This window comes from Diachasmimorpha longicaudata, chromosome 1 (genome assembly GCF_034640455.1).
Source record: "Diachasmimorpha longicaudata isolate KC_UGA_2023 chromosome 1, iyDiaLong2, whole genome shotgun sequence".
Taxonomy (NCBI): Eukaryota; Metazoa; Arthropoda; class Insecta; order Hymenoptera; family Braconidae; genus Diachasmimorpha; species Diachasmimorpha longicaudata.
In genome coordinates, this window is record NC_087225.1 from 9050351 (window position 1) to 9066565 (window position 16215).

The window sequence follows — 16215 nt, forward strand, 5'->3', positions numbered from 1 at the left end:
CGTGTAGGGTATACTGGAGAACACCAGAGACAGAACGAACGGTGAACTTTCTTCGCCGATCAATATTGAATGAATAATGACTTGTGAAGTTGAGACATAACGAGGGCAAATGTGGAACTTTTCAATTGTTTAAATACATTTCCCACTGCGAACGAAAATTCCCATTGTTATCCTTCCTAATTATAAGTATTGAAGGATGTCGTATTCTTCTTAAATACATTTTTGCCACTCTCGTGGAATGCTAGAGACCGGAGTATTGTCTTCCACTTCCCAAGAAAAACTCCAGAATTTATATCAGGATGTGTACCGTTCGTACGGATCTTCGGCTAAATACCTCCATCTCAGACCTTCCGTAATCCCTTTTTTTCCTGCGATATATTACCAACCCGCATATCTTCAAGTCAGTAACTCGGTTCCGGAAACTAAAAACTTATTTCCCTGCGTACCTGTTTCAAGAGTAATCATTCTCCCTTGAAGAAAAATTTAGCTCTGAAACAAGCAATTCGTTCATCCCCATATTCATTTTAAAATCTCATATCTATTCATTTCATGAAAAATGAGTTTCCTAGTCAAAGCCTTTATGACCCTCTCACCATCCAAACACTCTGAGACACTATAATAACAAAATGAAAAATACACGAGTAATAATATTTCGTAATTGGATCACTTGTAGCCCCATTCCCCATGAATTTCATATTAAATTTTTCTCGTCATTCATATTCCATCTGCATCTGTTTTTCAGGAGGGGCGAGCGGATACCCCAGGTGTTGGCAAAGCCGAATGGAAAAACTATCTCCCTCGAGCCGACAAGACCCAGTAACTCAGGAATGCGTTAACAGCGAGGAAGAAGAGAATTGACTACAGGAGAATGGAATTTCGTTGAAGGAACTCTCGCGCAAGTGTTATCTTCCATTTCGAGAATCGAGTTGGAATTTCTGTGACAGGAGAGACATGACATTCGGAGAATGAAAATCGATGGAGAAGATGCCAAGATTGAGTTGAGGCATGTCTTTTTGAAGTTTTTTCCCCGTGGAATTGATTATAACAATTTTTTTTAATACCTTTTCCTTATCAATGTGGTCTATGGAGCCAAAATCCACACAATTATTCACATGTAATGATTATCATATAACAGATTGTATTATTTTGACTTAGAGATCAACGTCGTGTGATTGATCTCATCCTCACAACAAAAATTGAATTCTAAGAACATATTAAAGTTTCTTTCATCAATGCGATTAATTTCCCAAAAGTAAATTTATCCAACTCGCACATTAAATACTCTCACATGGAGCATGTAATTTTCACGCCTATAAATTTTTTTCTCTTGGTGTGGAAGTAATAGACTCTCTCGAAAAAAGGGACACAGATGTTTTTGTAAAAGCATCATTTCCTTGAGGATAAAACCGAAAATAGATGACATAAACTAGCCGAACAATGAAGCTGTCGATTTCGTGTATCGTGAGTTTGGTGATAGTGTTTGGTAAACCAGATTGGGGGCTGGGATGGTTCGGTGGGAGGGATGTGGTGCGGGGTGAGAGCACTATTAAGATAGGGACCAGTGAACGAGGTACACTGTCAAGGGGTTTGAACATTGGTAATCGTCGGGGGGAGTCCAGAGGCTCGGGGGTTCGTCTCGGTGAGAACAGAGGCTTGAACATAACACGACAGAAGGCACATGTATCGACTACCTCATCCACGACAGCTGAACCACATCTTACTCAGGCACCGCATGCAGCTGGTGCTGCCAACCAAAAAATTACCTATCTACAGGTAAGGAAATTGATTGAAATAGTGAGGATAGACGGATTCAGATGGATTTTTAATTTAATGAATTCGAAAAATTGAAACAATGTGGAGACCAACATTTAGGTGGTACTTACTTCGGATAAATTTCAACTGAAAGCATCTTCTGTGAATAATAAATAAACAGTTTGCCCCACGAGTTGATGAAAAATCCCAATAATTAATTTCTATGTGATGAAAACTTCCTCAACTACATCTCGAAAACTAATTATGTAATATGAGCGGTATTTCTCAATTAATTTCGAGAGGAAAGTTCTAGCCTTTTCACGATACCGCTGACAACTGGCAATCTCATTAAGTCCTCAAACGCGAGAGATTGTTATTGAATCCAGAGTAATATCCTCGATCCATCCTTCGTGAAATTGCCCTGCGATGACGTCAGCAACTTTACCAGATTCAAGAACATCTCCCTCTCTCATTAGATTGCATTACGATAGAAAATGAACGGCTGAATGAAAATCTAGTGAACACAGATTCAAACTTATTTCAACACTTCTACTTTAATCGGATTAATTGAAGCTTTCAGAAAGTGAAGTAGTTGCTAATTCGTCGACGTAAAGCGTCACTCCATCGCGGAAGCAATGAGATTAGGTACTTCGGGATTGAATTCATAGGTAAAGCCCCGAGAGTTATTAAAGGCTATGAATGCAGAAACATCTCATTGATTTGCGTCAGTGGCGGAGGTTTGAAGCCCAGTACTTACCTGCTCAACAGACACCTTCTCCATGGCCCATTCATTCGCAACAATCGATACTACGTGCAACAGGTGGACATAGTCCACATATACCTTTCATTTCAAACGATAATGAGCACTGTAAAAATTTTAGGCCACTTTCGCCCGGTTTATCACGCGAAACCGGGGCCTGGGGTATGAAATTCGGTGATCGAATTACCAGGCGCCCACGGGTTTATTTCAATCGCGTGTGGTGAACCGGCGGATTTAGTTTCAAATATTTGAAAAATGCTGGACTTGTTTGCGCAGGAATTTCCCGATTCCAATTATTGATTTATTATTTTTTATTGGCTCATAGAGTGAAACACCGTCAAATACCAGAGAAGCAATAACAAAAATCATAAATTTTATAATTTTTCACGAACTACTCTCGAGTTTAGAAAAACTCATCGAAGCACCGCCCCTCGATTACTCCATTATTGGCTAATTCTTTTCTCATTTTTTTTTTTCGTGTGATAATATGTGCATTTACTATAATAAAAATCCATATAATGGTAATGCGATTTACCGAAGCTTTCATCTTCCATAGGTAGGCTGATTTTATGATGGAAAGTCGTTCAATCGAGTTAGGGAATTCTCGGAAGAAGACATGTTAGTGAACAAAATTTACTTGTCCCCTAACCCGATAAATTCCTATTTGCTTTCACCATTACACTAACCCTTTCAGGTCATGAATTACAGTTTCCCATTGTACACAAACGCTGTTTAGAAAGTTAGTGTTAGTTCTCAAACGCGATAAAATAGGGCCAAAGTCCACGAGCATCTCATACATTGTAATAAGCCATGAGTTGATTCTACCCTTCGAATAGTGGAGAGGTAAATAGCTAACCGATTTTGGTTTAACAGGTGGGCATGGCTGTACCATACAAGGCATTCGGCACTCGTGAGTATACGAAAGCAGCTACTACGGCAATCAGCGTGCTTCAACGAAGTACAAGAGGACCAAAACTAGGACTATTTAGCCATTATGACATCCATGTTCATATAACCATGAGTGAGCTCACACCGAGTCCAACTGGTGAGTTGACGATATTTTCTTCAGATTCAAGATTAGAGGATTGCTCTACGTGAATCATGATGTTGTTGATGGGGTCAATGAGGTTCAAATTTATCCCGTACAGAGGTAGACTTTTTTTTGAAAATTATTATCCATACTATAAAAGTTCATCATGGGTCATCGGTTAATTTAGTAAAAATTAATGCAAGATGAGAATTATTTTTATTGAAAGTGGAACAGATTTTATTCTGATACATCAGAGATTTTATTTTTCCACTCCAATGATTGTTTTGCAGCTAATAAAAATTTTAGATAAAATTTATCTGACCTAGAATGCAATTTCATCATCGTATATTAATTTTTAATTACTTGTGGGAGATGAGGAAATGAGGAAACGATGACTCATGATGCACTTTTAAACGACGTTAAGGCGATTTTTATTAGGTATTTTTCTCTCTGTTCGTGAGGCGATAGATCGAGGATATACAATACAAATAGATTGGGTTTTCACTGTACAAACTTGACGCGTTGTTAGAGGAGACTTAAACTTGAAGAAGTTGGATGGATTTCCTTTCACACCAAAGATAATTGCCAACTTCCGTCTGAGTTGCCCTATGATCGTACCCTATGGTCGTGCTATTTTCATCGATGAATTATTTCAACTCCACTCCGATCTATTTTGAAAATTTTGGTTCTTCGTATGAAATATTGGGCACTTGGCAAATTTTGAGCCGTGAAAGACTTCGAATTATTTACCACAATAATAAAAACATGGAGAGAGAAATGAGGCACATCTTCGGACATCGATTTATGGCATTTTCAAATAAGACCATCTTCTTCTCTTGTGACATCGCCTGTTCTATTCTTCCGATAGCAACCTCGTTCTTGAGTGTGATCGATTGGAGGAGTGCATTCGGGTGTTTCATACAACTACGGTCATGACAATATAGAAAAGAACACACGGTTATAAAGCCATCACTGGGCTGTGGGGAGTTGACGGCCTGTAAAAGCGAATAGAAGTGACATTCCCAGATCGATAGCCCGAGGCTTTTCGAGGAAATTCTTCCCTTCGAGAGGATGGCTCAATGATGCTTACATGTAGTGGTCACTCTCGAGTGAAGGGAAGAAAAATTGATTTTTCCAGTAACATTTCTTCAACTTTTTCCAAAAGTCGAAATAAATAAATGGAAAATGTACAATTTTTTCTGGCTCGAATTACACACATTTTTATACGAAACACACACAGACACAGACACGATACATTTTTGTACGCAATCGTTCCGTACGCGGACCCCTGTCCAGGAATGGAGCCAGTTTGTCCCATTACTTTATGATAAATATCCCGAGTCGGAATTTTTCGGATTATCGGAATAACATGAGAATAAAACCTTCTGCTGTAGGGGCGATCTCGGAAATTGGGGGTTCTTCACTCCTCCCCTTTTGGTATGTTCCCTGTGATAAGGGGTTAGTCCTCGGGATAACCTTTCTGTCGTGTTTTTCCCTTTGGGGAATGAATTGTCACCGGGACATAAGGGTCGTAGAATGAATGAAGAGAAATAGCAACTGCGAAGGGAAAATACTACCAAGTGGGTCACGAAGAGTTGATACAATTTTTATTAAAAATTTTTGTTTCGCCTAATCCTCTTATGATATTAAAAGGAAAATACTATGAATTTTGAAAGCAGCGGGTTCTTAACGTACCACTCGTTATGCATTCCGCATTGATGAGTGAATAAAAATAGGAAATAAACAAATAACTCTTTTAGTTTTTAAAAAAATCGCGAAAAACGTAAAATCCAATTTTATTTACGGATAGAATCGGCTTTCAGCTGTATTCCTACCACTTTAAAAAATTAACAGTCTTGCGAAAAAATAAATGGATTTGGAATTGGAGCGTAAAAACATCAGAATCATTTTTTTTTTATTTAGAGAATTTATTTTTGGCTGTATAGATTCTGAGAAGATAAACAAATTCAACTCAAAAACTTTATAGCTCAAGTTTTGAAGACTTTTAAAATATTTTTCACCATTTTATTTGCCTGCAAGTCAAATGAATAATAGACAATGGCTTTTTAAAACGAATTATGTATTTTTTAACCGTAGAACCATCCGAAGAATTAATCAAATCCGAACATCCCTTATGAATTTTAATAAGTCCAAGTTAACTACTGCTTTTTGATTTTGGATTAAAGTTAGGGTGACCTAAAATATTGCAGAATAATCCTATCTGAAGCTATGGCATCAGTAATTCAAGAATTTGGGGACAACAGCGCTGGGATCAACTAACACCCCATCACGTTCAAAGCGCTGTTGCCTCTATTATCATTCATTGGATTTATTGGCTGGGGTCGCAATAGCAATTTGTATTCCGCTTACAAAAAAACGAGCTTCATTTTGAAACTTGGGATATCAACTGAGATATCTAAATGTCCCCAGTTATTACCGGAGGTCTGAAATTGAGACTTTCAGAATTTCCCATACGAATATCCATTTAGATATTTAGATGTGGTTGTCAGTTGCTTGCAAAACGATACTATAAATTTAATCATAACTTCAGACATCCATTTTGAACACTGTGAAGACATTTGGCTAATCACACTACTGTTCATTTCCCTAATTTATTGCAGTTCTGCTTCTGCGTTACTTGAATTTTCATGTCTCCCATGATTAAGTCAATCTCGCAGCATTAAAGAATCTCCAGAATGAATGGCAAATAGGAAGTATAAATGATGACTGCAAAGTGATAACGAAGTAGAGGACTATGTGGTGGGAATGACGAACACTTTTTCCGCATTTTTCTTCTCGACACAGTGCAGGATGCTGCGGTACGTATCCTCGGGGAAAAAAAGAGGAGTCTCGCTGCAGTTGCATGTGGCATACCAATTGACGTTAATTGCCCGTAGAAAAACTCGTGAATATGGCGGTTGAAAAATGGCCAGCTGTTCTAATTTACGTGGAAAAATAATGGAATTTTCATTATCAATTATATGGTGATCATCACCATCGTTTGCGGTAATTTATTGTATCGTATTCACCATGTTAACTGTGTTGTCAACTTTGTGAATACGATACAATAATTAATCAGGCAATAATTTGGAAAGCATGACGGACCCACCCCTCTCGGCCACCATTTTTATTTGCAATTGGCGAAACATTATGGAGAGAGAAAGTTGAGGGAGTATTACGTGACACTTCAGTTAATGCGAACCGAACACCCGCGACACAAATTTATTTTTCTCTTTTATTCGATTATTTTTCTCGATTTTTCACTGTCATCGAGATCGCGACTATGTAATATTTCTTTCGTAAAGTTTTTCTCCAGTTCTAGCCATTTATGGGGGAGAAAGAACTGGAGGAATTGCGCTTGAACCTTCCATGAGAGAACGGATTTTTTTATTGCGAGGGACACGTCAATATTGTCTCCTACCGTTAATTACTCGCTGAGAGAAAAATTATGACAAAAATCACCTAGAACTAATCTTCAGAACGACGTTTTGACAAAATTTGTTCAAAGTCAGTTGAATGGCAAATTCAAACAAATGTATTTTTAAATTTTCATTCAATTGAAAATCATTATTTGATGAGGAATATTTCTTTTATTGTGATAAACGTGAACTTAACGAGATAATATTATGCTTTCTCACTTATATAACATAAGTTATTCAACTTTTAATGTTATCTTGAATTTTCCACTCCTTACAATTGACAAACAGTTTTCCATATTTTAACAAACATCACGTACAGCACAAGAGTTTCTCCTCTTGTAAAAAACAAGAAAGTTCTGCCTCTGTACTACTCAAAGTCCTTTGAAACAAGCAAGTAAATAAGGCACGATTTCCGCTGCAAGTCATTGCAAAACTGAGAATCACTCAAGCACATCGTCGTGACATTAAGGGTCGTCGCGTATCGGTTTTTATCGTAAAAATTACGCTACGGACATTTCCCTCAACCCCTATCATCATCATTCCCAGGATCGACTACCTAATTTACCATTTGAAACGCCAATAAAAATAAACAGAACCTACGAAAGGCTCGAAAAAAATTCAAACTCAACCACATGTCGAATTCGAATGACGCTTGTGCAGAGAATCTCCGGATGAAAACCACATGACTGTAAATATGGAGTGATGGTAGTGAAAAAGTCAACGGAAGTGCTCGTTGAATGTTATTGAACGACTCCAGAAACGGAATCAAAAACAGCGCCAGCTGTACCTGTCCCGCAACCACAAAAACGGTCAGGCAGAAGTAGTAATGAACAGTAACGATCAGCCACACAGAGTCACTAGGTTTTCCGTGAAAATCACCACAATACCTCTTTCAACAAACCTTCAGTGGTTGTCTGTCAATTCGGGGGATTTGTATGGGTCGGGAATCCTTCAATGTTTTTGCAAGTTTTCATTTTTTTGTTAACATTATAAGGGTATATACACAATAATAGTTCAGACAGCCGCAGCAGGGAGGACGTTCTCGAGTGTCAAATAACCACAGGGGGTGCAAACACAAGAGGAACAATAGGAAGGGTAGAACAATCATGGCTGTCACCTGGGTGAAACAGGCAGGACACGCTGCTAGATTTTTTTGTCATTTTCCTTCCATTCATGCTGCTGTAAAAAAATTCAATATAACGATTTTTGTCACCGCTGTGGTAACTTATAGATCGATGTATGTAATCTGAATTGCAAAAAAAAATGACATCGCTAACAAGATGTACATCCACATTACCATTACGCAAGAATGCAGATTTAATAACTTTTAATCCGTGATTAGTTAACTAACCCAGGAATAAAGGGAGTGGGGTGAGATTAAACATTGTGGTCATGTCCGACAAGGGGCGTTGTCAGCCCACAAAGCCAACGGTTTTGGTGCACCACCTCCATAAATTCCCATGTGATACATTCGCAAATGAAAATTAGTTTCCAAAGGTTAAAATTCACACCTGGCCTTCTCATTTATAATTATCATAAGTGAATGGTATTAACTTGGGAAAAAGTGAAACCGAATTTACTTTGCATTGTTGATTTGGGGCGTTCTTTCAGTTATTCAACGGAAAGCTCTGAATTGAGCCGCTGCAGAACTGCGAGGGGAAGAATTGAGAGGAGAATTTAATGGAAAAAGTTGGAGGACCTGTTCCATTACCAATTCAGATTAATTGCCGATGATATTTCAGAGGGTCTTCAGTTATTAAATCTACAGGAATATTTCTCAAACAACTTTGACGTCTGAGAAAGTTTCAAGACTCATTAGGGATAAGAAAATAAACCTTAGAAGCTCGGAATTTATTGTTCCAAGGGAAAAAAATTCATATTCTACATACTCCAATGATTGATATTATATTTTTGACACTTTGAAAGTTACAGCGGAGGTTCATTTTGATTTTTGGAAATATTTTTCAGATTTGAGGATATATTTTAATTCATAGTAGCAACTGAGTATTGGAAACCCCTCTAGTTTTCAATTAAGCTGAGTGAGGCATTGACGATGTGTTCGTATTCCTCAATAGTTAATAATTTGCAATCAATCATTAATTGAATATTCAAACTTTGAATTAAGTCATCAGTCCATAATTGAGTCTGGAAAGTTTATAATTCTATGGCTAATAGAGGAAGTTTTTCTAGTGAAATTTCGAATTATTTACTCAATAATTCATTCATTATAAATTGGTCATTATTTGATTAAGGGTGGATTACAAAAACCTTAGTTATTTTAAGCTGCAACTCCTGAGAAAATTGACTGCACGCCATTTAAAAAATTCCGCTACTCGGTATAATTTCCAGAAAAAATTCGATTCCTTTCCTATCGATGGAGCCGTTCCCCAATCAATTCCAGTTTTCTGTTTTATTTTTGTACGGCCTAACTGAATAACAGTAGATTTCAGTCGGTAACAACTACCCCCAGTTATAGCCCGCCATCTCACGCCAGTTCCGCAAACTCCGACCAACCCCCGAACTAAACACTGATAAAGGAAATAAGGGCTATCAATGGCAGACACAAGTTTTTCTTCCACCCCTCTTGTAAAGAATGAAAGACGAGTTCTAAAGGAGTGCGCCGTCGACGCTTACCCACCCTTCGGCAAAGTGAAACGAAAACTAATTTTCCCGGAATTTATTCATGTTGCCTGTACTCTGAGTGAAAGAGAAGAGCAGCTGACCTCCGGTCCTACAGCACATCGTGCTGCTCATACATATTTATGAAGGAGATTCCAGTTGAAATTGTATTTACCGAGATGAATCCCCGAGCCTCTTCCGAAGGACTGAATACGCAGAAAAAGAAGACCTCCCTTGTCAATTGTTATTCTCTCGGTCTCGCTTAGGGCGGAAAAAAATCAAACATGGGAACGAAAATTTTGGGTCTATCAAATTCGATATGTAATCAAAAAATTAACCCCAAATATTTATTCCACTTACGAATAATATTTTCTGGTCCCGAATAAAAACGAATGTAATCCTGCAGCAATTTTATTGCCATTGTTTACATGTATTACATGACGATGTAATTTATATTGACAACAAAATCATGTTATTTGAGCATATACCACCCGATAATAGTCCGTTTGATAATACCAACCCTAAAGGGATTTTAAAATATTTCAGAGTTAAACTCATGACAATTTTCTTGAATCTATTTATCCAACTCTTCCGTCTGTGTGAAATTGAAATGGTGACTCCAATGTAGCCATTGATATTATATCTCGATAATCCAGTCTCTTCTCGCGTTTTTTTGCTCAAAACATGCATGAAATGGGAGCTTAACACGTCACATTGAGAAGAGGTACATTTTCCACAGCCCCACGCTCTCATGTCTCGTTTTCTGAAGAAATACTTCTCATCCTCGATGAGTTTTTACCTCCCAAAATCCCATTCACTTCTACTGATGCGAACATATCTCTCATCTCATCGATCCATTTATGGGGAATGGGGCATTCTCGGAATGTCATTGGCGTGGTTGGCGAGGGGTGTGCCATAAACGGAATGGGCAATTTTTAATTCTCGCTTGAAAGCTCCATAGGCGATCGTGGCCTCTAACCAGCGCTTTTCAAGAGAAGAATTATCGCTTTGTGCATGACCTCAAAGGAGAATATGTAGGGGATATATCAGTAAAGAAAGAAAAGTGGGAAAAAAAAGTTATTGGTTAAGGGTACGGGGGTAATGGGTATGCGGGTACTTACTGGAAAGACTACTCGTATTTTTCGTTATATCTTTTACCGACCGGCGACCAAAGGTGAACAAATTTTATAGACAATGTCTGTTTATGAGAGGACATCGGTTGAGGAAATAAAATAATTAATAATTAAAATTCACCCCAAAACTTTATATGCAAAATGATCGTCGTTTTTAAATGGAGAAAGAAGGAGAAATCGTCGATTTCGAGCCATCGAAAATTTCTTTGCCTCGCAAAGTCTAATTTGAAAAGAAAAAATCCTGCGAACAAAATATTCTCATAATTGTTTTTGCGAAAAACAATACACCTTTCTGATCGACATTCATTGGATTTTTTTCATCGAAGAGAAGTTCTACTGGTCAGGATAAAAAAGCTTAGTTAAGTGACCGGGATTAATAGTCTCTTCTCCCCTGCCAGAGATACATTACATGTGAGCAGTTTTGCTAATGATAGCTGGCTGTAGTGGACACGAGACGAAGTGATTATTTATGATACCTGTGTCAGGATTTTCGTTATAATTTTCCCAAACTGACAGTTAATGACTAACGTATAGTGAGAGACAATTAATCAGAATCTATTTCTGCAAAGGTGGTGCTAACGAATTTCCTTCGAGTCTTCAAAAAAATATATCATTAGATTTTCAATTGAAGAAGTTGATTTTTCACAAATTGCTGGCATTGGTCGAATCACTGCAGTAGAATAATAATAATCCCTTTTTCATTTCTGTGGATGAGAATGACGATTGATTCGATTCTTTCTCATCCGTCGCCCCAATGCAATACATCACTACTGTCACGTAAACCGCAGTCGCCGGCTACTTCTTCATGTTTTATTTCCAACTTTTCCTGTTTAGTCGCCGTCATCATTTCTTCATACCCCATTTATTATTCATCAGATGGCTGTTGCCGGAGGAATACATTGCAAGCTAAAATGGTCGTAACCATTAACATTTCAACCTGAGGGCAAACTTATGACCGAGGGATTCACCGCCCAGCGATGTCAAGTGGGCCTTTGAACCAATTATCCCGTAACGTCGTGTTGAGGGCTATGAATTATATATTCCAGCCTTGGAATGAAGCTAATTGCGGCAATTTGGTCTCATTACATTGATTAAAAAGTGTTTAACAAATATCTGTTATCTGATAATTAATAGAATTAAATTTTCTTATCAGTTATTGCAAATGAAGTTACATTTCAAGAGAAGTCGACAACAAATTAACTCACAAGGCAACTGAAATTTGCAATTGGTACTCAGTTTCTCTATGAAGGGGTTATTTTACAATCCGGGGATTCTCAAAAATCGTGAAATTATTATTACATTAAAATATCCAACAATTAAACTGAAATTTTTATGACAATTTACGAGTCATAATAATCGTAGTATCGACTGGATCGTTAAACGCTGGAAGCACTAGTGTTTCTGTGGGGACTTCCTCTTAAAAATTGAGCTCAATCGTTCTGCGCAAAATACCCCGAGGCACTTTCGGATCTGTGCAATATAGAATATCCGGAGCGCTGAATAATCCTCATGTCCCACAGCTTAAATTTCCATTTTCAACTCTACGTAAACGTCGTGAACATCCTTCCCGAATATTCTATTTTTAAACGTTGAATTATTAGATGAGTTTTGCTGCACAATAACCAGAGGAATTTCGCTACAAAAGGTATTACGATTATTGTTATATTTATTGTCCGCGAAATTGGACGCAAAATATCTGCCCTCAGAGGAATGGCACGTTTGAATCAAATTGTTGGATTATTGATCCAGATTGATAGAATCCGTTTATCTGTGGAATGACGTCTGTAAAAACAAAATGACAGTTTATGTCCACATAAACATTGATTTTATAGGTAGAAACAGCAGAAAACCAATTTATTAGGTGACGGACGGTCATTTTGTTTTTGTGACCCGTATTTACTTTAGTGGGGCAATTCGGAGAGTCTAAATATTCTTTTCTGATGCCCTGTTAATGAAGGAAGTCAGTCTACGGTAAATTAACGCATTTAACTTGATGATATTCCAATTCAATGATATTAAGAGCTCATGTCATTTAAGCAGAATTCCCCACCAGAATTGCACGAAATATTCTGTCCAAATAAAATACATTAATTTATAACAGCTTCTTGTATATAAAAATACGAAGATGAATGTTAACATATTTTAAAATCTCAAAAACGTCCTTAAAGTCATCGCAAAAATATTTCAAGATTGTCGACCAAAATATTCGGAATCCACGAGATTCCACTTGATTATGAGGTGCCCCATCGTTTCCCAACTACGTCTTCCACCCATCAACCCTCCGAATTCCTCCTTTCGCAACTGGCTCTACGAAGAAACATCCAGAAACTCAAAGTATAACACAAACATTTCAGTTCAAAGGAAACTCCTTTTCCTCTTCTCCCATATAATTCCGTAATTCGAAAAATCCCAGATATACCCGGTATTAGAAAACTTGCACGTTACCGAATGAAAGTTGTCGACATAAAAAAAAAGAGGACTTGTCCTCACAGGATAAGTGTGGTGAACGTACTGAAATGAGTGAAAACTTCTACAGACCAAAGTATCCAGTGTCGGCAACCGTATCGAGAGAGATTGCAGCAACGAACCGAAACGTTGTACAAATACTTGTTCAACTTTTTCCATTTCTCCCTTCCCCTAAACTCCCTCTTTCTCGGACTATTTTCTTTTTATGCCGCATTCGTCGATGCCTTCCACGTGAGTTTTATAGCTAAACGCTCAAGGGTATTGGCTTCTGCCTCAGTGATAGACATTATATGTTCACGGGTGACACGAATAAATGTGCATTTTTATCTCGCGTTCGCCAGATGGTGATGTCTGCGGCGAGAAATTTAGGGCGCAGGGGAGAGAATTTTTCAAATGAATTTTGCGTCTTTCCTTGGAGAATAATATTTTTAATATTATTCATGAGCTTTACGCATTTGTTTGGTACTGATTATCATTCTTTCTTTGATTTATTTATCTATTTATTCACAATTACCCATGTGTCCTGCCTGTCATGCGCAAAATTCATCAATTCGTCTTACACTCGGTTTTTTATTATAGCATTTCTGGTGGCTCATTTATGTCATTTAATTTTGCCAGCTGTTGGATTTTCGCATATTCGAGGACAATTGTTCATCTCTTCATTCAATCCACCACGCCTTTGACTCGGCTGAGGTTCCGCACGTGGGCAGGAATCCTTTATTTGATTTTCCTCGTTTGGAAAAACACTATAGGAAAATCTCTTCTTTAGAGATATTCCTCGATCAAGTCACCCCGAGGAATAACCGGAAAATGATCGACGATTCAGAATTATTCATTAATTTTTCACTTATTATTCATGAACTTGCCAACCTGAATAGAGAACATTATTGTACTTTTTATAATGCATTCATGAGCGCATGAAACTTCAATGAAGACAAGGAAACTTCTCACGAGTGAAACTCGGCGAATGGGAGAAACATGAAAATAAATCTGGAGGAAATGACTGGTAACCCAGGAACGTATTTGACACATGTGATCCCATCAGATCTCTCCCCATTTTCTACTCTACGGTGGTGATTTGAAAATTCTATTCTATTTTCCCAGTGTGGTGACTCCTCTTGGTGAATCTTTCGCAACCATTACTCTTTATCTCTACTACTTATCCTCAACAATTTGTTCCTTCCTCCGCTCGTGTATCGTGGTTGAACACAACAAAAGAAAAATGATTTCTGAATTCTTCTTCAGACAGTTTTCAAATACATCCCGACCTATTTTGATTTCGCACCACTAACTTTTGAGGGAGGCTCCACATTGAGTTTCACAAAGTTAAATCGGAAATCAGAGTCATACAAATATTTTCGACGAATTTCGAAAGCTAATGAGATTTATTTAACTGATTTAAAGTTTCAGAAGCCAAAAGGGGGATTAATAGGAAGAGGGAGAGCTGTTGATTAATGATACACTGAGACGGTGGTTCGTAAATTAATATCTCTCGTATCATCGCCCCTATTATTTTCATAAACTTTTCGGGAATTAAATCTCCTTCCGAATGGAAGTATCGATATCATTCAAATTTAAATTTCTAATTTTTTGTATTATATCATTCTATTATAACCCAAAAAGCCCGCAATTACTATTTTCAAAAAGTATCTATTAGTATCTATGCATTGGTGCAAAAAAATCTTAATTTAATCATCTATTTCACTCTCTCTCTCTCACCTTCCACTTAACGCTCGTCATTTTCAGTCCAGAATTAGTAATCAGATAATGGAAATTCGATATTTTCAAATATAATATCTTGAGTACCAAAGCGGCAAATTTGATTTCTCGTCTTTTGCATATCTAGTCAGGATGATGGCCTTTCTGAATCACTGAGTGATACTGAAGAGTCGACCCAATATTCTTTGTGTTCAGAATGTATGAGCGTATGACAGAGGAAACCCATCTGTCACGCTTCTAGTTGATGTACATGTATAAGTTTAAGACCTATGTGCTCTGAATGAGCAGACAAGGACGAAAGGTGAAGAGGATACATCCCTAGGGTTTTTACATGTGAGTCTCTCCCATCTGAGCTTGGCAAAGGGACATCTTTGACGAGAAATTACTGATGCTTTATCGAAACGAGAAAAGAAAGTTATTATCAGAGAGAGCTTTCGAGTGGACTTAAATATTTCAGATGAGGTGAATAATTAATGAAAAATTAACAACGTAGTATTTGAATATAAAGTTCAGGTATTCGTTTTCCGAAGTATTTTAGCAATCAATCATTTAATTAGGAAACTCTTTAGCTTCCAGAAGTAATAAAGAAATAATAATTCTGGGCAAAATGTGGTCGAATGATTCTATCCTATTGTAATTTTTTTCAGTCATTTTAGTGAATAAATTTTATGATTGAAAACAGTAGAATTTTTAGCGCAGTCTGTGCAAAATTGTAAATATTTTATTCATGGTTATACAACTCGCCTACGGCTCATTTCCCAAACTTCGCACTCATCAGAAAATCTTTACCACACTTGTTGCATAATGTACCATTCCCTGTAGACCCCATAATTCTTCAATCCCATAAGTCAACATGTCAAAACTCTCCCAAGATTTACATAAACTCACAGTGGAATAGGTTTTTTTATAATATTTCTTTTCCCTGTTCCTTTCCCGAGGAGATTCAAGACGAAGGAAAAAAGTCGTGTTTGCGGTGCGCCATTCAAAGTACGAAAATACAGCAAGAATTATGCATGGAAAAAATGCCACAGACAATGGGCATTTTTTCCTCTTCACTCTCATACTCTCCTTTGTCTCCCTTTTATCTCGTCCCCGAGTATTTCAGGATAATCTTCATTTATCTGGCGCACGAGTAAGTCTCACGGCGGCAGTGGTGTCGTTGAACTCGCCTTGAGGGCGAATGGAAACTACCCACTTTCCTGGGGTCGGCTGCATAACGAAGGAGATGTTTTCTCGGATACGAGCGAGTGTAACATTGCCCCGACGCCCAAGCTTTGTTTATCGCCCGAAATTTCGCCTCTCGTAACACATTTGTTT

General features: G+C 37.7%; 1 protein-coding gene across 3 annotated transcripts in view; it reads left to right on the forward strand.

Moving 5' to 3' along the window:
* The window catches only part of Nmdar2 (NMDA receptor 2), a 69159-nt gene that overhangs the window by 20700 nt on the left and 32244 nt on the right, over positions 1 to 16215 (forward strand). For all 3 annotated transcript variants that reach the window (XM_064137115.1, XM_064138386.1, XM_064137868.1), the window contains exons 2-3: positions 743 to 1773; positions 3386 to 3557. In XM_064137115.1, coding sequence (XP_063993185.1) covers positions 1438 to 1773; positions 3386 to 3557 — 508 coding nt within the window. In that variant the 5' untranslated portion in view covers positions 743 to 1437. The remainder of the gene's footprint in view (positions 1 to 742; positions 1774 to 3385; positions 3558 to 16215) is intronic.